At 45.5% G+C, this 19,965-nt stretch overlaps 1 protein-coding gene across 2 annotated transcripts in view; it reads left to right on the top strand.

The window, feature by feature from the left end:
• EPG5 (ectopic P-granules 5 autophagy tethering factor) overlaps positions 1–19,965 on the top strand; it is an 88,278-nt gene that overhangs the window by 12,232 nt on the left and 56,081 nt on the right. Inside the window, exons 2-10 of one of the 2 annotated variants that reach the window (XM_084832846.1) lie at positions 2,898–3,791; positions 7,805–8,048; positions 9,569–9,705; positions 11,611–11,718; positions 11,945–12,018; positions 12,471–12,576; positions 13,402–13,516; positions 15,205–15,355; positions 17,811–17,966. In XM_084832846.1, the coding sequence (XP_084688972.1) occupies positions 2,898–3,791; positions 7,805–8,048; positions 9,569–9,705; positions 11,611–11,718; positions 11,945–12,018; positions 12,471–12,576; positions 13,402–13,516; positions 15,205–15,355; positions 17,811–17,966 (1,985 nt within the window). Of the gene's footprint in view, positions 1–2,897; positions 3,792–3,818; positions 3,937–7,804; positions 8,049–9,568; positions 9,706–11,610; positions 11,719–11,944; positions 12,019–12,470; positions 12,577–13,401; positions 13,517–15,204; positions 15,356–17,810; positions 17,967–19,965 lie in introns of those variants that run through there. The other variant, XM_084832847.1, reaches the window with a different exon arrangement.

The raw sequence follows: 19,965 nt of genomic DNA, 5'->3' as shown, positions 1-19,965 counted from the left end.
TGCCTAAAAAGGGGTTAAGTGTGCTCTTCTGTGTGCCTGTCAGAGCAGCGGTGCTGTTTGGCTTCAGCTGACCTCCATACTTTGGAATAGTGTGACTCTCACATGGCATCTCCTTAGGCTCTTGGCTCACATCCCGTGTGTTGGTTCCTCATCTTAAAAAAAAATGTTTTCATTAACTGGGGAAGTATTTCATGATGAGGGGAGCTAAACAGAACCAGTGTGGTGTAGTGGCTAGAGTGTTGGACTGGGAGTCGAGATAGCCGCAGAAGAAAGAGGGAAGGTTGTTTATAGGAGGCATTTTTATCCCATTTGCTGCAACAGCGTCAAGGTTGCGTACAGTAAAAACACTAAAGACACAATAAAACATTTAAAAAAACCCTACGCTAACAAACAATGGAAGCAGCAAAATAAACTGGCAAATTAAAATACAGACAGAATGGGCTGGCAGTTAAAGGCCAAACCCTCCAAATAAAATGGCTTAAAAGGGGGCTTATTTAAAACATACACATGTACGGTTGGCCATTACAAGGACAAAAAAATCCCCAAAAACCGATCAGGCAATTAAAAGGGGGCATATTTGGGCCAGTCACAGATTCTCAGGCCAACCTACCTCCCAGGGTTGTTGTTGTGAGGATATAATGGAGAGGAGGAGGATAATGTACGCCGCCTTGGGTTCCTTGAGGAAAAAAGGCAGGATATAAATGTAATAAATATATAAATATTAATCTGTGGCTTGGATCTAAATGTGTTCTTGTGTGAATGGAAGATACTTCTGCTCTTGTGTCCTGATCTTTGACCCAGCCCACAATGATCTGAGGGTCTCCTGACCCTCAGGAGCGGCTTTTTTGGGTGGTGATGGTGGTGGGGAGAATGTGGCAGCAATGGGAAGGAGAAGGTAGGAAAACAGTGTCCGCTTGTAGTAGCTGAGATCCAACCCATTTCCGATATTTTGAAGTCGAATTCATTGATGTAGAATGCATGTTGCGATCTTATGGGTGATTCCAGCTGGAGGGCTCCTCGCGCTTCTAATCTGAAGGCGTTGCGCAGCTATTCCATCTTTTCCTTTTTAATGGATTTTCTGTAGTAAGAGAAAGACAGAAGGAGTGGTAGGAAAACGCGGGTGCATTACCAGTGGAAGATGATGATGAATGGAATATTGAATGTAAAATTCAATGAATAAGGCCAGAGGATGGTGTCATAAAAGCCTGACGCAAGCTTTTTACAGCTCATAGTTTTCAAACTATGTCAACAGCCATGAGTGGTGGCAGATATTCCCAAAGTCCTTTGGCTCAACATTTATGTATTTATGGTGCTCCAGAGATTGAAGACTTACCACATTATTTGCTGTCCTGCCCCCTATATTCTGAACCAAGGTTCAAATTTTGTACTGTAATACTGTTACAGAGAAGATTTTTTAATCTTTTGTCTGATATAGACACCATTGTAACTCACAAGGTCTCTCTCTCTTTGCTTTGGCAGCATGAAGAATTCATGCAAAATTTATTCTTGATAATGCAGTTGATTGTTTTGGGGATGCCCTGATTTAACAGCCTTTTACCTGTTTTAATTCTTAGATTATATTTATTCATTTTAATATTGCAGGTATAAATGAATTTTAAATAATGTATTGTGAGACTACTTTAGTTTTAAGCATTTTAGACTTTTGTTTTATGTTGTATTTGACTTAATCTGTTTTAGTTGATTTGTATGCCAATGGCCTGTGGCCCAAGCAAGAATTAAAATGAATCAATAAAATCCTTGGGTTGGATCCAGATTTAAGCTGGATCAAGCGTGCTCATGGAAGTGAGCTTCCCGACCTGCTCCTTCCCACAGTGCTCCCTCCAAAATGTTACACAGAGCCAGGAGACCCTACTGAATGGGCTGAGCTGTGGTGTCTGTAGAGAAGGACCCCCCCGCCCCCCGAAATCAGGCAGAGGGACCTTCTGTGAGCAGAACTGTTCCTCTTGCAGAAGGTCTCTTTCTCTTTTGGAAGGAAGATTCTGGATCCAACCCTGCAGTTGGAAGCTCCTTCTTGCACACACCTTGTACCTGCACCTTCAGGATGCAAGCCCCTTTCAAGTGAATAGGAAGTGTGTAAGAGCACACTTCTCAACCAAAAATAATGTTGCCTCTTAAAGACACCAGTTGGCACCAAGGGACAAAGAAATCCTCCTTATAACCTAGTCCTATATCAACCTGCTCACATGCTAAGATTGTCTGCTCATACTCTCCTCCAGTTGCCCCCACCATCAGGTGAGGTGGGGGGTGAGCAGAGAAGGTGCTCTCACCTGTGGCACCCTGTCTCTGCGGCTCCCTCCCCAAGGACTTTTTTTTCTGGCACCTACTCTGTTATCTCCTAGGCAAAATTATTTTACTTTTCCTAGATCTTCTAAGTATATTTAATACTGTCATGAACATTACCTTCTCCTGTTTTTAGTATTATTTTAGCATTCTGTTATTTAAATTACTGTTGTTTTAACATGTTGCCCACTGCCCTGGGATCTGGCGGTGAAGGCCGGTAAACACACCTCTAAAATAAGGAAATAAGTTAAAACTCCACAGATACTGAAAATTGAAAGTCTGATATGAACTAAGCAGGTCAAAACCACTTGTGTGAACTCTCTTATTTGGCTCACTGGCAAATAAGTCTACAAAAGTTATGAGTCCAGACAAATGTCTGCTAGAATCCCTAGCTGGGGCATAGGTCTTTTTTTCTGTCTAAACATGCATAGGATGGCATCCTTAGTCACTTAAGGCTTAAAAGGAGAAGGAGAAGTCACCCTTGCTAATTTGGAGAGAGCTGGTGGTGTTGTCCCTTGACTGGATTTACTAGCTCACAACTGTTGTTGTTGCTCAGATCTCAGATAACTTAATGTTACTCTTCTTCTTTCCACTAGGAAAAGAAGAAAAAGTGTGATGAGGAGACAGTCCCATTTCAGCTGTCCCTTCCTGGTACAGATAAAGATCAAGAAGGATCTAGTCTATCCAGCGATCCCCAGGTGGAACATTTTCCAGAGTCCAGGCTCTGTAACGAAGCTGGGGAAAGAGAAAATGTGAAGGGTGTCCCACTGAATGAGCTAACCCTAGATAAGGAAGGATCCCCAGTCACTGCCCTGCCAAAACCTTCAACACAGGCGGAAGAATTCAGAGCAGGAGCTCTGCAGGAGGGAAAAGATGTTGGGGAAGAAACAGTTGGTACTCAGAACCTCATGGAAGCAGATGCTGCTGAAATGGCAACTAGTGGCCCCTCGGAAGACAGCAGTTTTTGCACACCCGCACCGATGGCAAGTGCCCAGGACCCAGAAATTGAGAAGGTGCGCCATATAAAACAACTGCTCGCCCATTCTTCTGAAGAGGGTCTTGCCACCATCTCTGTCCCTACCAAAGAAGTCAAAGAACACGTTCAGAATGCCGGTCTCCAAACGCCGTATTCAGACCTGCCGCTGGAGTTATTCTGCGAACGGCTGCCGGGGCTTGCCATCAAACCGCAGTTACCAAAGGGGAGACTCTATCCTGAGATTCCAGTTGAACTGGAGCTGGCCCCTTTTAGCAAAGAGCAGCTGAAGGTCTTTGAGCCGTGTTCCTGGCTGGAGAACGTTGAGTCCTATGCGGAGGAGTTCGGGAGCATCGCTCACCAAGACAGGCACGAGTTCTTTGAGCTGTTGCTGAACTACTGGCGCTGTCGGAAGCAGCTGCTTCTGGCAGAAGTGGAGCTGCAAACCCTCGCCTCGGATTGCCAAGGTGTTAAAGGCCGCCTCTGGACGTTTAAGGACAAGCAACAGGCTGTCCAGGTAGAGCAACGGAAGCTGGTTTCTAAGAGCTGGTTCATGCGCTCCCTAAAATCAGCTTTAATTTATTTATTTAAAGTATTGTCTGCCTTTCAGGGCAGAAGCCCTCTCAAGGTGCCGTACAACAATGAAACACACAACTATTAAGGTATTAAAAGCACTGAAAACATAAATACAATTAGAACAGCGACAAAAACAGCCATGAAAACCTACCTTTCCCAACCTGGCGCCCTCCAGATGCGTTGGACCACAACTCCCAGAATTCCCATCCAGCATGGCTAGTGGGTGGGGATTATGGGAGTTGTGGTCCAACATATCTGGAGGGCGCCAGGTTGTGGAAAGCTGTCTAGAATCATGTGGTTCAGCCCTCTTTAGGCTTGGCCATTTCAACTTTGAGGTAGTGCTGGGGAATGTCTTGTTTGAGTTCTCCGTTGCAGATGTTCCTGCATGTGGAAAGCACATCAGCATAGTTTCCTCTATGGCAGCAGCGTGAACAAGCCCTCAAAAAAAAAAGATAATAGTCTGCATTTCTTTTTTACCAGCCTGCAAAGAGGCTAATAGCCTATTCTTCCATGCTGGCCATTTTACTTGAAAGGTTGTCTCAGAGAAGAAGGCCAGGATCTCTTCTTGATCATCCCAGATTGCAGGACACTGAATAATGGGCTCAAGCTACAGGAAGCCAGATTCTGGCTGAACATCAGGAAAAACTTCCTGACTGTTAGAGCAATACGACAATGGAACCAATTACCTAGGGAGGTGGTGGGCTCTCCCACACTGGAGGCATTCAAGACGAGGCTGGACAGCCACCTGTCAGGGATGCTCTGACTTGGATTCCTGCATTGAGCAGGGGGTTGGACTCAATGGTCTTGTAGGCCCCTTCCAACCCTACTATACTATTCTATGAAGAGAAGCTACCTCCTCCATGGCTAGCATGGAAACACATGTAGCCTCTTAAGGCACAATCCTGTGCAAGTTTAGACAGAAAAAAAGGCCTACAACTATGCTGGCTGGGGCATGTTGGGAGTTGTGGACCTTTTTCTGTCTAAACTCGCATCGGATTGCACCCTTAGCAGGCTAGTCAGCAAAAGTGCCCTCTGCCAAGAGGACTGATGGAGGAGGACAGAGCGATCCCTCCCTCCTCCACTGGCCCACTTATCTGCCTGCCTGGAATTCCTAGTCACCTGTGGGGGCCAGGTGAGTCACGAAATATAAGGCTTGTCTCTGGTACGTCAGTTTCCTTCATGCAGGGAGCCCTTCACATGGGAAAACACAGGGTGTTTCAAAATGATGGACCCAATTTCAAAGCAGTATATTTCACAATGGCAACATGTTACAATTACACCAAAAGTTACGAATGGTTTAATGAGTTATCGAGTTTTACTAACCATTTTATAAATGCTTTAGGTGCCCTCCACCTGCTGTATGGACAATATCGAGATGATAGTTGGATTCGCCCCAAACGCCTCTCAAAGTGTCTTCTTCCACTGAAGTCACTGCTGCTGTGATTCTGTTTTTGAGGTCATCCAGATTAGTCGCTAATGGTGGCACAAAAACACGTTCTTTGACGTATCCCCACAAGAAAAAGTCTCAGGGTGTGATGTCTGGAGATCTTGGGGGCCAAGAGTGTAGCGTCAAGTCTTGGGGTCCCATGCAGCCTATCCAACATTGAGGCAGTGTGTCATTTAGAAAACGTCGAACCTGCAGGTGCCAATGTGGTGGTGCTGTTTGTGCGCTGAGAGAGGCATCTAGCGGTAATCATTTGAAACTCTATGCCCCACTCTTTCAAGTGCTAAGAGTTTCATTCATGGGCGGTTCGTGGTTGCAGAGATACAGCGATTTCAAATCGGGTTCATCTTTTTGAAACACCCTGTATTCTAGCCTGCAGCCTTGAAAGTCCATTCTGAATCGCAAGAACGTTTCAGTTGATTTCAAAGATTTTAACTGTGGACTCTTTGAAACTCTCTGTTATGTGTCCGTTAACATCCCTGTGCAGAGAAGACTCCTTAGGATTTAGGAAATAGCACGAGGCACCTTTATAGATTGGCTTTGTTCTAGTGGCCCATGATTTTGTAAGAGAACATAAACATGTAAACAGTGGACCTTGGCTGGATCTGACCGTGGTGTATCTGGTCGGACATTCTTTTGTTCCAGCAGCGACAGCTAGCAAGATGGTTTTGTAATATTCAGATGTTGACTGTCTGTGTACATCAGGGATAGGGAACATGCAAAAAAGGCAAACACTATTTTAGGTTGCATCACTAAAAGCGTAGTTTCAGAATCACAGGAAGTAATAGTTCCACTCTACTCTGCACTGCTCAGACCTCGCCTCGAATACTGTGTCCAGTTCTGGACACCTGTTTAAAAAGGATTTTGATAAATTGGAACAAGTTCAGAGAAAGATGACGAGGATGACCAGGGGCCTCGAAGCTATATCCTAAGAGGAACAATGGAAGGAAATGGGTATATCTAGTCTTGAGAGGAGAAGACTGAGGGGAGATACGATAGCACTTTCATGTACCTAAAGGGTTGTCACACAGAAGAGGGCTGCAACCTGTTCCCTATCATCCAAGACCGTTAAAGCTTAAGTTACAGGAAGACAGGTTTTGTTTAAACATCAGGAAAAACTCCCTAACAGTCAGAGCAGTCAGACAGTGGAACCAAAGTCCTAGCAGGTGTGGGGTAGGCTTTCCATCACTGGAGGTATTCTTGCAGAGACTCTGTCAAGGATGCTTTAAACTGGAGTCCCGCACTGAGCAAGGGGTTGGACTCGATGGCCTAAATGGGCCCTTCCAACTCTGTGATTCTATGTGGTCCTCCAGATATATGTCCATAAATATGTCTATTCTGCCTTTAAAGCTATCTAAGCTGATGGCCTCCATCACATCTTATGGTTGTGAATTCCATAATTTAATTTATGTCAGGCCTTGAATTTACTGCCAGAGAATGGGATTTGCTGTCTTACAGTTCTTGTATTATGAGAATATTTTATCTTTACAGTATCCTGTTTGTAAGATCTATGTGTGTGAACCAAAATGGGCTGTTTTTTTGAGACTTAAAAGATCTGGGGCTGCAAGCTTCAGTGGACACATTAGTGTGATTAATTGATTAAAGTGTTCATCAAAGCATACTTGTTGATCAGGAAGATTTCCCCCTGGGGTGTATAGAGGTTCTCTTTTGTGCTCCAAAATGAACTCTTGCGTGAGCAAGGGGACATGAAACATGGACAAAGCGCACTCCATATCCCAGCTCTGTGAAAAGGTATTTAGTGTAGCTGATATTGTGAACAGCTTAACTAATAAAATTAACAAACTGGTTCGTTTAAACTCATGGCCAAGAAACCCCCAATGGCTGTTTGGGAGAGGCAAATTACAGATTTAATTTGTAATATGGTCCCCACACACACACACTTTTATAATTTGAAAATCATAAGAATAGCTGTTGCCTGTTATAGACCTGTAAGTGTTGCAGTATATATGTTTACAGCTCAATCCTATACATGTCTACCCAAAAGGAAGTTTCATTGAGTTTGTTGAGCTTACTCCCAAGTAAATGGATATAGGATTGGAGTCTTAATAAGTGGATTGGTTGTGATTAGTTAGTCCAAAGTCATCTCAGTGACTCTTGCATCCAGTAGCCCCTAAAACCATTAGGAGAAAGTATTTCCCTGTTTTCCACAGCCTCCCCACCCCAGGAACTTAAAAAAAAAAAATGCTGCATTTGAAATGTTCCCAGGGAGACACCACATAAAGCATGCTATATTTAAAACCATATTTTATACTAGTGTTTTATTATCCTGATGGTATGCGGCCCTGCTAGTTTTGTTGAAGGCCAGCCTAGATACCTTTGAAATGACTTTGCTGAGATAATGAGGATTGTACACGTGGCAGGCTATGCAGTCCCAGGCTCACGGCTAGATTTTACATTGCATGGCTGCATCCCTTCACATTTCTGCCTCGCCGCCCTTCAATTGCCTATCCTCGCATTCTGAACTGCGGCGCCGTCGTCTCCCTTTGCAGGGCGTCTGCGCCGATCAGTGCAAAGTGTCCGGCCACCATCGTTACCAGACGGTTGAGGTGAACGAAGGAGCCTTGGAAGATCTGAAGAAGCTGTTTGATGCCCAGGCCGGCCATGTGCATCAGACACTGGCCTTGCACTTGTACACCTCCGTGTTGTCCCGCCTGCAGGTGGAGTCCTACCTCTATGGATTGCTCAGCGGCTCTTCCTGGCTGATGTCCATGGGCATTCAGCAGCAGGAGCCAGGTGCGTGCCCCCAAGTTGGATTTCTGCTTCCGGTGGAAGTCTGCAGGATGCTGCACGGCATGTGCAGGGCTCAGGGTGCTACATGCTAAAAAATAGTGGTGTTTTGCACTGAGGACCCCAAATCCTGTGACCTGCCTAAATGATGTGAATTAAGCACTAGGGGGGTTCAGATGACCCCCTCCAATTTGTGAGGGGGTCATTTAAACTTAGCTTGCATAAGAAATCTAATAGGCAATAGAATTTGGGTACAAGATTGCTATGAGAGTAACTCCTGCTCCCATGCCATGCATTCAGTGTGTGTGAGAAGGAGCTCTCCACACATACTGAGATGTGCTTAGAGAACTCCTCCATGCATTGGGGGCTCTTGTTTGACCCTCCCCCCCCCTTCCCACGCAGAGGAGCACTACATCCGTACAGTGGTACGCACATAGAGCCCCTGGTCACATGTGCCGAATGAACAGACAACGAAGTGTGTGGCCATCAGGCACATTGGCTGTTGGGATGGGGCCAGCCTGTACAGCGCCCTCATGCATTCTTTGAATGTGTCAGGACAGTTGCTTGAACCTTCCTTCTCTTTCTGCTAGTCAAGGGTATCAGCAAAGCGCTACTTATTTTCTTGATTTCAAGTGTATTGAAATTTTCTTGATTTCAAGTGATTTCAACCAAGGAGGTCGAGGTGACGGTTTCCCCTTTTTTCTGCTTTACAACTGCCCTGTAAAGTAGGTGAGGCTGAGAGTGACTGGCTTTGAATTCAGATCTCCGTGGCCCAGGCTTCAATCTGAAAGACCGCCTTCTCCCATAGCTGGCCCAAGCTTTAAGATCTTCGTCCTGGCACCATCAGAGGCATGTTTGATGGTGGCATGAGACAGGGCCTTCTTGTTGGCTGCTCCCGTGCCCCATTCCCTGCCGAGGGAGGCTAGGTTCCTCTTCGCTGCCCTTCTGTCGACAGGCAAAGATGTTTTTATCTATGCAGGCCTTTAGCACGTAAGCCTGCCTGTTACTGAAGGCTTTTTTCATTGCTTGTGTGCTGTCTATTTCTTCTATTGATGTGTTTTTAATAGTGCTTCTAATTTATTTGTTTTTATGTTTCATTTTAATTAAGGTTTTATTTTTATTCGGTATGGTATTGTTATTTGCCTTGTGCACCATTTTTGGGAGGAAATGCGGGGTATCAATTACATAAACAATAAATAAATAACACTACAGAATGTGGGCTTTCTTCCTTGAGCTCTCATGAGAGGTCCACAGATTTTGGCAGGCCTTTGCTAACCCGCCAAAATTTGGTTCTTCCCACCAATCTTGCTCTTCCCTTAATGAAGTGGGGTCTTGTTCGTGCTGTGTTGCAACAGCCCTGTGAGGTAGGGTGAGAGATACCAACCTTACTAAGGCCACTCAGTAAGCTTCCTGGCTGAGCAGGGTTTAGAATCCAGTACAGGGCTCCCCAGCCGAAGCCCGGCATTCTGCTTTATACCATGCTGGCTCTAAGCCCTCCTAATTCTTCCCCGCTCCCCCATTCACAGCTCTTAAACTGACAGAAAACATCTCCTCAGACTTGGGGCCCTTGAAGGAATGCATCAGCGTTCTCTTCAGTTTTACCCGCCGGGTGGTTGAAGACCCGCAGTTTCAGCAGGACATTCTCTCATGGCTTCGGAGGCTGGTGAGTAACCCAGTGCAGCAGGAGCTGACTCTTCCAGTCATCCAGCTAGAAATGTGTTGCTAGAGTGTTTGTTTTATATCTACTGTCCCACATTTTACCCAGTGGGGTTGCAGGGTGAAGGGAAGTGGGTCAGACTGAGAGAATGCACCAGGATTTGCTGCTTCCTATCTGCTGGTGTCTGAAGCGTTGCGAGATGTGCTGGTATTTACTTAACTATTTTATACAAAGCTTTGGATGTATAAAATAGCATGGCTGGCTGTGGAATGCTGGGAGTTGTAGGACTTTTCTCTCCCTAAACATGCATAGGGTCGCGCCTTTAGATTCTGTTTCTGTTATGGAGGGTGGGGAGGCAGGGGAGAACAGCACATCAACTTAGCTTAGAGACACTGACCCAAATCACCTAACACACCGGCTTAGCATAACCACTGACACAGCACACTCCAGATCACTTGATACGGGTTAGTTGCTGCTAACCCTGCGTTAACCACAGTTTCCTATCTGTATCCGGGTGGATCAAAGGTTTCTACGCTCCTTGGTGCCTGCATATGGATGGAGTGAATCTTTCAAGCAACACAAGTGTTTGCTTTTTTAAAAAAAGCTTCTAATGAAGGGGCATTTCTGAATATTAGATGTATGAATTCTGTTAGAAGACATGGCCTTGGCTAAGCAAGATGCTGGATGAAAGGCTGTTTGTAATTGAGGCTCCAAATGTCACAGTAAAGGGAACACTATTCCTTCCCATCCCTGGCTTCATAAAGGCATGCTGGATTAGTCATTATCTTAAGTAACCTCTAGTGTAAGTGATCCCCCCGCTGGAGCTCTTAAGGACGTTCGGAAGGAGAAGAGGGAGAAGTTTTCTCATGGCTGTTGAAGGGAAGGGGAAGGACAGGCTTTCGTTCCAGCCCTTGGCAGTGGTGTAGTGAAGCCGGGGTACTTTTTTGTTAGCAGGGATGCTGGTGTCATTTGCCAGCCCCCTTCAGGCTTCCCTGTTCCCTCTGAGCTGAGCTGTAATCCTCACAGTAGCTGGGGGCGGGGGGGGGGGGAGATGAATTTTACCAGCAACAATGTATAGTTCCCTGTTGTAATGCAAAGTATTTTGGGGTGGATGGGCAGTTAAGACCCATTAGCTCCACAAAAGACCTTCTCCTGATGGAGATGAAAACTCTTAGAACTGGTTGGTTGATATAGATCAGCCCAACTGCCTGAATGTTTGGACTCTCCTTGGGGGTGTGGCTACGGGGGACTGCCATGATGAGCGCCTGCACTTCAGAGGTTACCACTACACCCCTGGTCCTTGGTCAGAGAATGAAGGGGCCCTGGGAGGGTGCAAGAATGCCTGCAAAGGGGACATTAGCTTGGCCACATACATTGGCTAGAGGACCAACAGTCACAGCGTGCCTTCTAGAGCAGGCGTGTTTTGGGACTCGAACTCCCATCATTCCCAAGCCAGTGTGCCCAATGGTTTGGGATGATGGGACTTGTAGTTCAACAACTTCTGGTGGGCCGCAGGTTCCCTACCCCTGTTCTAAAGAGGTCTGTGCCCTGTGTTTAAACTCCTATTTAAAAACATCCCTTTTCCCTTGTGTTCTCACATTGATTGCCCTCTTCTACCTCTTTCCATACATATTTCTCATCTCTTAGATGGTAAGGCTCTACGTGCAGGGCCTGTATCTTTAGCTGGTTTTATGTACAGTGCTTTGTTGATTTTAGAGGAACTGTGAGTATAAATAAATTCCTTATACGTCCGTCTGTTATTAGAGAGAATCAGGAGAGGAGCGCTGTAAAGCATGTGGCCAAGATGGAGAGTGATAGCACCCTTAAGTTCAGCATGACTTAAATCTTAATTGTGGCTTTGTCATTCTCCCCTTCTTTAATTACCTTTGAAATGGTCTCCCATCCCTTCAGGTGTCTGTCTTGCAAAGGATTGGCTCCCCAGGGGACCATCTCTTCATCCTAAACCACATCCTTCGTTGCCCGGCCGGTGTCAGCAAATGGGCTGTTCCATTCATTCAGGTGTGTATGTTTAATCTTCCCTTTAAGGTGGTGTGTCAGAAATCTAGTGCTCATATTGTCGGGGCTGTACCATTTACACTATGGGCAGGCTACCTCGGGCCCATGGAGGTTGCCCATCTGGTCCACAGAGACTTAGGCTCTCTCTGTGAGCTCGCCTGCTCCTCTCCACATGATAGCTAACTCAGATTTAATACCTATTTTTAACCCCCTCCCCCTTTACTTCCAGATTCAGGTTCTGGGTAATCCATCTGGGGTCTTCCATTTTATGCAGTCCCTCGCTTTGCTTATGTCACCTGCCAAGTAAGTACGAAGGAGAGAGAATGTGGGCCTAGGTCAGGGGTGTTGAACCTCTCTCAGCCCAAGGGCCAAATTCCATTTCAGTGAAACTCACACGCCACACACCAGTGGTGGATGGGGCCAAAGGGTGAGACCAGAAATACCAGCCTATTTTAGTTTAAAGCTCATACTGCCTGTAAGTAAGCCGGGGGGGGGGGGGGCATTTAAAACTTTTAGAATGGGGGAAAAACTGCACAAAAGCCACAAAACCACCAAAGGATTGGTGGTCAGGGAAAAGGGCGGGGCAGGAGAAGGGGGTGTGGCCCTTTGGAGAACCCCAGAGGGGGAGTGTGTGTGTGGGGAGGAGGAGCTGGAAAATCCATTTGAGAATATTAGCAAAGATGAACAGCCCTTTCCCTCCCTCTTTTGTTGTGCCTATTTAATTTTCGTGGCTTGTCTCACTTCATAACTTGCAGAAATCGAGCAGAGTTTATGTGTCATATGAAGCCGAGTGAACGGAGGACTTCCTCATCTGGGAAGGAATCAGGAAACTGGATTTTAGTAGATGAAGGTGGAGAAGAGGTATCATAAAAAAATGGATTTACACCCTTTGAGTTCAGACTTGAGACTCGAGGAAGCAGGAACAAAGCAGGCCTGTCGTTTCCCTGTTTTAATTGTTCCTGTTAGTTGGAAGGACTCCTGATAAGGGAGAAAGGCATTCCTTATGTGATTCTGCACATGGGTCCTCGCCTCTGGCAAGTGAATTTGTGGAAGCCCGCATGACAAGATCCTCCCCTTTTCCCAGAAGAGCACAATTCGGTTTAGAGGTTGAGGGAAGGGATGTGGTGCAGAAACATGGACTGTCTTCAGCTTTGTGGAATCTATTTTATTTTTTAGGAGAACACCGAAGTCCACCAACTGGAGCCAGGTGCAAAATAGTGGGCTGGGTTGGAGCTAAGTGTAAAATGGTAGCTTGTGGGTGGGGTGAGGTTGTATAAGTACAGATCTGCTTCTGAGTTACTGTGGATCAGGGATTTTGACACACAACTCTAAAATCACTCTGCAGAGCTGCGTCAAGACCTGGTCAAAGGCAACCAATTTATATGAATATGTTACAGGTGAGGAACAGGTGAGCAGAGAGCAAATTGATTAGCACAATGTCAGCCAGGACAGAGAATGTTTCCACTTGCAGCTTTGCTCGATGCTGTGAAATGACTGGGATGTACAAACCCTTGCTGCCCTAGTTCAAATCTCTTTGTCTACCAGTAGGTTCCAGTCAATTTTCTGCATTCTTGGCCTTAATAGTCTTATTGGAGAGGCTAGCGTTCATCTGTGCTTCCTACTAGTACTGTGCTCTTCCTTAACAATAGAAAATGCACCCTCTTGATGTAGTTTCTTTCCTTCTAGGATGAAGACCCTGATACTAGCTGGATTCTTCTTCTTGAAGATGACTTGGTTGCACTTTTGTCCCAGTTCCCCTTTCATGAACTCTTCCAGCATATTCTTGGATTTGATTCTAAAGGTGATTGAACTTCCGAAGGAATTTGTGTCTGGTAGTAAGAAAATGATGTGGAATATCTGATATGTAATAACATTTAATAATGTTTTCTGTTTTTTTTAAAAAGGAAAAAATGATGTGGAATGTCAAGAGACATAATTAGTATATATATTTTAAAAATCATCCACATCCACAAAGTTTTCTCTGGTATTTTACGTAGGCAGAATAACTGGCCAGATATTTAGGGATCATTCCCCCTATTTCCAATGGGTGTGAGTGCCATTGCTTATGATGTGGAATATCAAGCAAGTGCTGTGAGATTACAAGCCCATGTTTTGACAGCGTAAGAGTGGTGGTGGTGTGGAAATGAGTGCCAAAACCCAATATTCATGTTTTCTACCAATGAGCGTTTCACAAATGGATCTTGTTGTTAAATTCTCCTTGGATGTTTCATTTCAGAGTGGCACGTGTGTGTGTGTGGGTGGCGTGTTTGACTTCTCTGCCATGAAAACAATCCCTGCACATAGAAAATGAGCATATTGGGAAGAAGGCTAGAACCTCTCTATGTGCAGTTAATTATACTGGGCACCACTGTCAAACAGTTTTCTGTCTGTAGCTTGTGGTATAGTCTATGAACAATTTTAACCTTGTGATCTGCTGTTCATGTAGACTGGGCCTAATGTAAAGTTTGGACCATATTAGGTAATGAGAGGACTATTTCAGTTCTTACAAATCAATTTGCACTGCTTAGAACCTTTCCTGGTCACTGTCGGGAATGAATCTGAGCGGATGGAGATAGTTAGCAGCTCAGATTCAGAATGGGAACAGCCAGAACAGAGGGAGGTTCCCTACCTAGTGAGCTCAGATATGGCAAGGCCTTCTTCTCAAGACCTTGGCACACAGATGGCTCGGCCTGAGGGCCCCCCCCCCTTTCCTCCTCCATGAGAACCCAGGTCTCGGAGGAGGAGGAGAGTGAGGGGCGTCACTTGAGAGATCCTAGGGTCCATCGCAGAGCAAAGTGGGAAAAGCTAGAGGCAGAGCTCAGATGCTCCACCAGGTTTGCTATGCGTGATAGTCTACATAGAAGGGAGCCACCCAAGGGAGGGGCATCCCCCCTAAGCTAGTCTGACCAGGAAGTTCTTGTTTCAAACTGCCGGCAACTTCTCCGACTTTCACTTCGATTCTTCTATTGGTATTCATAATTCTGTGGAGTAGCTGTTTCCTTTGTAGCCTGAGAGTTTCCTAGAATTTGCATTTGTAAAGGACCTCTTGTTAACTAATAAAGTAGTGATCCTGAAGTCTGGAGTGTGTTGATTGCGAAGGGGGAGGACAAAGGAACGTGACAGCCACAGCTTTTATGCTTACACATGAACATTAATGTCTGTGGTTGGAAATGAAGGTGTCTTTACCTTATAGGAGTGGAAGCAAGAATAGAGGGGCCCACCCTTCCCTGACCTAGTGCTCTCCAGATGTGTTGGACAGCAAGTCCCATCATTCCCAGTCATCATGGCCGTTGGCTGGAAGGCTGCTCTAGCCCAGTTTTCCCAGTAACTGGGACAGTGGTTAAGACTAAGAATTGCTGGATTACATGACATCCCAACTTTCCTTATTTTTTTTTTTTAACCGTGTCCGGATTTCTAGGGAACTTGTCGATAAACTTGTTGATGACATTCTGATCTGCTTTTGCCACGCTATTCCTTTCTGTTGCACAGGTGCTTATGCTCCTGAGAAAACCATGCCCCAAGAGATGATGAAGATCTTTGCGTTCGCTAACTCTTTGGTGGAACTTCTAGCTGTGGGGTTGGAAACCTTTAACCGAGCCCGTTACCGGCAGCTTGTGAAACGGATTGGCCGCCTCATCAGGCAAGGAGAGCGGCTTGATTGCCTTGTGTCTGGGACCAGGCAGCCAACTGGCCAAAGTTCCTTGTTGACTAAATATTGGATTTGGGGTGGGTGGGGAGATGGTCCTCCATTTGCCTCGGCATGCCAGCCAGTCTTGAGGGTGGCCAACTTGTGGCCTTCCAGATGTTTTGGCTGACAACTCTCATAAGCCCTAGCTAGCATAGCCAATGTAAGACATTATGGGAGTTGTAGGCCAAAACATCTGGAGGGCCACAAGTTGCTGACCCCTACTTTAACGGCAGTCCCCCGTGTGTGTCTTTAAGAAAGACCCAGGGTGTTTAGGGTCCCAATCCACAGATCTTTGTATGCAGCAGCAGGCCACAGATATGCATCTCCACGCAAGGATACCTGTCTGCTGTGCTGTTAAACAGATGGTTGGTGTGCTGGGTGAATGGAAGAGATGACAAAACATAGAATATGTTTAGAAAGAATGCTCAAGCTGAGAGGTACCTGTAAGTCAGAGTAAAACTTCATGCATCTGACAGAGCGGACTGCAGTCTATGAAAGCTTATACCATAATACATTCGTTGGGTGTTTAGGTACCACAAGACTCTTGGCTATTTTTGGTGAAAGAGGCTAACACAGCCCACCTCTCTGGATGAAATTAAATAGAGCTCTGCGTCTGCAGGAACACTGGCCCCCCAATTCTTTTTTTCATTACAAGTGTATGCAAAAGCAGCTGTATTGTGTACTATTTTTGTTGGGCATTATGCAAGTCTGTCCAACAAGCATGCTGGTTCTTCTGTAATTTCCCTGTAACTTCTTTCTGTTTATTTACAGCACTTATATGCTACGTTTCAGTAAAATCCTCAAAGTGGTTTACAGAAATATTAAAGGTTCAGTTTAAGCATAAATCCCAATTAAAACAACAACATGGGTTAAGTTTTTAAATGAAACTAACATACTATGAAAATCCTAAAAGTGACCCCTGCAAAATAAAAGGTACCCATCAGGTAGTGGGGTGAATCCTTTGCTACACTGTCTCCACTAATGTCATGAGTTGGAGTCAGTCTTATTAAAAATGGCACTTTTTAAAAAAACAGTGGTTGATGTGGTCTAAAACCCTCAGGGCAGGAAAAGTCCTGCTGCCTAAAAATAAGAACTCCTTCGGATGTGGCAGGGGTGGGCAATTGCGTCGCTCAAGATGTTGGACTGTAACTCCCACCATCCGTGACCCTTGGCTATGCTGCCTGGGACTGATGGGAGTTGGAGTCTCAGCAACATGTGGAGGGCCACAGGTTCCTCATCCAGTTATGTTTGGGGTGGAGGAGCTGGAAGAAAAACATAGGAAGCGGTCCCTAAGCCAAGTCAGACCACTGATTCATCTAGCTCAGAACTGTCTGTGCTGACTGGTAGCAGCTTCCCAGGACTGCAGTCAGGATTCTTTCCTGGTCCTATGTGGAGATGTCGGGGATTGAACTTAGGACCTTCTGCATGAGAAGCAGTGGCTCTACCATTGAGCTATGGGCCTTTCCCCCTAAAAGGGGCTAAATAGACATCCCAGCCCTGCAGCTCCTGCTAGTTACATTCATTTACTGATTCTTGACTCCTCTGTTAGTTGGTGGATGAGGGAGATGGATAGGTTAGGTTTGTCTCCTGAAGTTTTGGGCAATTATGGCTTAAAGGAGGCACAACTCTGTGTTAAGCAGAGATTAATCGATTTAGGTCTCCATTGTCTTGAGAGCCTCAGCTGACAAATCTTGTTCCCTGATACCTTTAATCCTCTAAAATATGGAATTGTTAGCACTTCGTACTTGAATACATTGACTGTTTCCAAATACAGGAGAGCATTCATGCTCGCTCCTTTCAATGAGTTGCCCTCTGCGCTGCTAAGTGGATGATTCAATAAGATCCCGATTAATGGATGTCTGGGTCCATATGGAATGGGTCCAATAGAGTCTGTTGCTCATGTATTCCTTTACTGTAATCTGTATAAAGAACGCAGAGAGAAGCTGATTTCCCCCTTATTAAGAACTCTCCCGGGATGACCTTCGGAAGAGCTGGTGGTGTTCCATTTGAAGGATGATTCATCCTATATCACTGCAAAAGTTACTAGGTTCTTTCTTATTTCAGTGGAAACAAGGGAAAAATTATGGTGGCCCCATTTTAAAATTTATTGTTTTATTTAATTACTCTTAATTACTTGTATCTTTTGTATAAAATTTGTATTGGTCTGTGACGGTAATAAACCATTCATTCATTCACATCCCAGCCCTGGCTCCTAAAGAGTCTGGGTGACTCCTAAAGGTTTGCAAAAATAAAATAAAATAAAATAAATGAATTGCTCCCTTGCTGATAGACAGTTGAGGAGGGTGACAATAGGACTGGATTGGGCTAGCGTACCTCCATTACTGATTTGAAGACACTTGGATTCTGCTTCACTGTTTTCCCCCCTCTTCCTTATCTGATCCTGTAGGATGACGCTTTGCCACGTGAGTGACCACTGGGCTCAATATGTCAGCCATGCTAAAGACTACAGCTACGCAATGCACCCTTACTCTGTCAAAAAACTGCAAGTGGAATTTGATGAGCTCTTTTTGAGGGCTGTTCTCCATGTACTGAAAGCAAAAAGGTAGGAAGCAATGGGCTGTGTTGGGTGGGAGTATTAATGGCAGTTGGGGAAATCTTGCTGAATCTAGCTGAAAATAAGGAGAGCTGTGAAGTCAGGTGAAGTCATAGCAGTCTAGCTCTGAAATTTTCAAATTGTGAGAGGAAATTGCCTTTATTGGCTTTTTTCAGCATGCAGTTAATTGCCAAGAAAGGGAGTGGCTTTAAATACTGGCTTGTCGCTATGGAAATTTGCCTTACCTCGAATACAGGGAAGGCAACCCGAAGACCAGGTCTATGTACTCTACATATCCAATTTTACGGTGCAACTGTGAAATGTTTATTTATTTGTTACGTTTATATCCCACCATTTCCTCTAAGGCAGCATACATGATCCTCCTCCTCTCCCTTTTATCCTCACAACAACCCTGTGGGGTAGGTTAGGCTGAGAGTCACTGATTGGCTCAGAGTCATCCAGTGAGCTGCACTGTTGAGTGGGGATTTGGACTGAGGTCTCCCCAGTCCAGTGCTCTAACCACTACGCCACACAGGCTCTCGAAACCCTGTGACTCCTTTAGATTTTGCAGGAGTTAAAAAGCAACAACACCCTAACCTATGTTTTTTTTTAAACAAACAAACAAACAAACAAAAATCTTACCAAGTTATATAGTAGGGTGTGTGTCTACTTGGAAATAGGCAGCATGTGCCTCTGCAGGATGATGCTCAGAAGGAAGCAAGACTGAATCTCTCTGCAGGATCGTCCCATGGTCCTGCTCCATTTGCTCTTATTTTCAATCAGCAGCTGATTGGATATGAGTTTTTTCCCCTGCTAAGCACTGAGAAAGGGAGTGCTGAGCAGAGGAAAGCTCTTATCTCCAATCAGCTGCTGACTGGAGATAAGAGTTTTTCTCTATGTGGCAGAGGGGGCGAGGCCAGGGAAGGAAGCAGCCAGGCCAAATGGGGAACCCCCGTGGGCCAAGGTTCCCTATCCCTGCCTTACTGTATGGGCTGCTACTGCTATTTGCTCCATAAGCAGGGCAGTGAAAACTGGGTTTTGTTCCTTCCAGTGGAATGAGACACCCCTCCCTGCAAAGTTCTGCTCCTGTCTGCTTTACAGCAACACTTCCTGCTTCATTGTTGCTAGCTCTGGACATCTACTGTTCCACCCTTTTGATAGGCCATCTAGATTGGGAAAGGAGCGAGACCATGCTAATCTCTCCCTCCCTCTCTCCTTTTGCCTTGCCCCTTTTTCCTCCATCTTTGCCCTCAGCCGCCCCAACCCCTTACAGAGATTTCTCTGTCCCTGTGAAAACCATGTTAGTCTTTTTTCAGAGTTATGTAGGACAACCCTTGAGATACGAAGATGTGCTTACTTGGCCTAATTTATTTTCAAGAGCGTGAGAGAGGCTGTACTGGATTGAGCCAAGGGGCCATCTAGGCCAGCGTGTCCTTTCCAGCAGTAGCCTGTCAGAAGCTAACTGGCAGCTCAAAGGCAGGGATGACAGAGAGATCCATCCCTTGTTCTTTGATCCCGGCCTTTGGTGATCAGAGGGCTGGGAAAGGAACCTCTGGCACCGAGGCCTTCATGAGCCCCTGTGAGTCAGAGTAGACCGCCCTTCCCCAACCTCGGGGATTCTGGGAGTTGTAGCCCAACACATCTGGAGGGCACCAGATTGGGGAAGGCTGGAATAGACAAAACTTCCTATATTCACAAGTCCACAGTTGGACTCATTTTTGTGAGCTCTCTACTGCCATTAACGTTCCACTCTCGCTATTCCTTTTCCTAACCTCTCGCTGCCTCCCATCTTTACCCTGCGTTGTTGATATACTTCACTTGTTAGCCTTTGGAGCAGGTGTTTTTTTCTGCTTTCATACACACTGATGCAAAAAAAGAGGAGAGTATTCAAACAGAATGAAAACGAAAAAAGAAAGAAAGATGCATGTTCTCTTTCCATGCTTTCCCAGGTCCATGTGTAAAGAAGGATGTGTGAGCTGTGCTCGCATTCAGATACTTCCATCTCCTC

This window comes from Heloderma suspectum, chromosome 2 (genome assembly GCF_057233095.1).
Source record: "Heloderma suspectum isolate Gila_16-S chromosome 2, 16-S_ref, whole genome shotgun sequence".
Classification (NCBI taxonomy): Eukaryota; Metazoa; Chordata; class Lepidosauria; order Squamata; family Helodermatidae; genus Heloderma; species Heloderma suspectum.
This window is presented reverse-complemented; position numbering and strand designations above follow the sequence as displayed.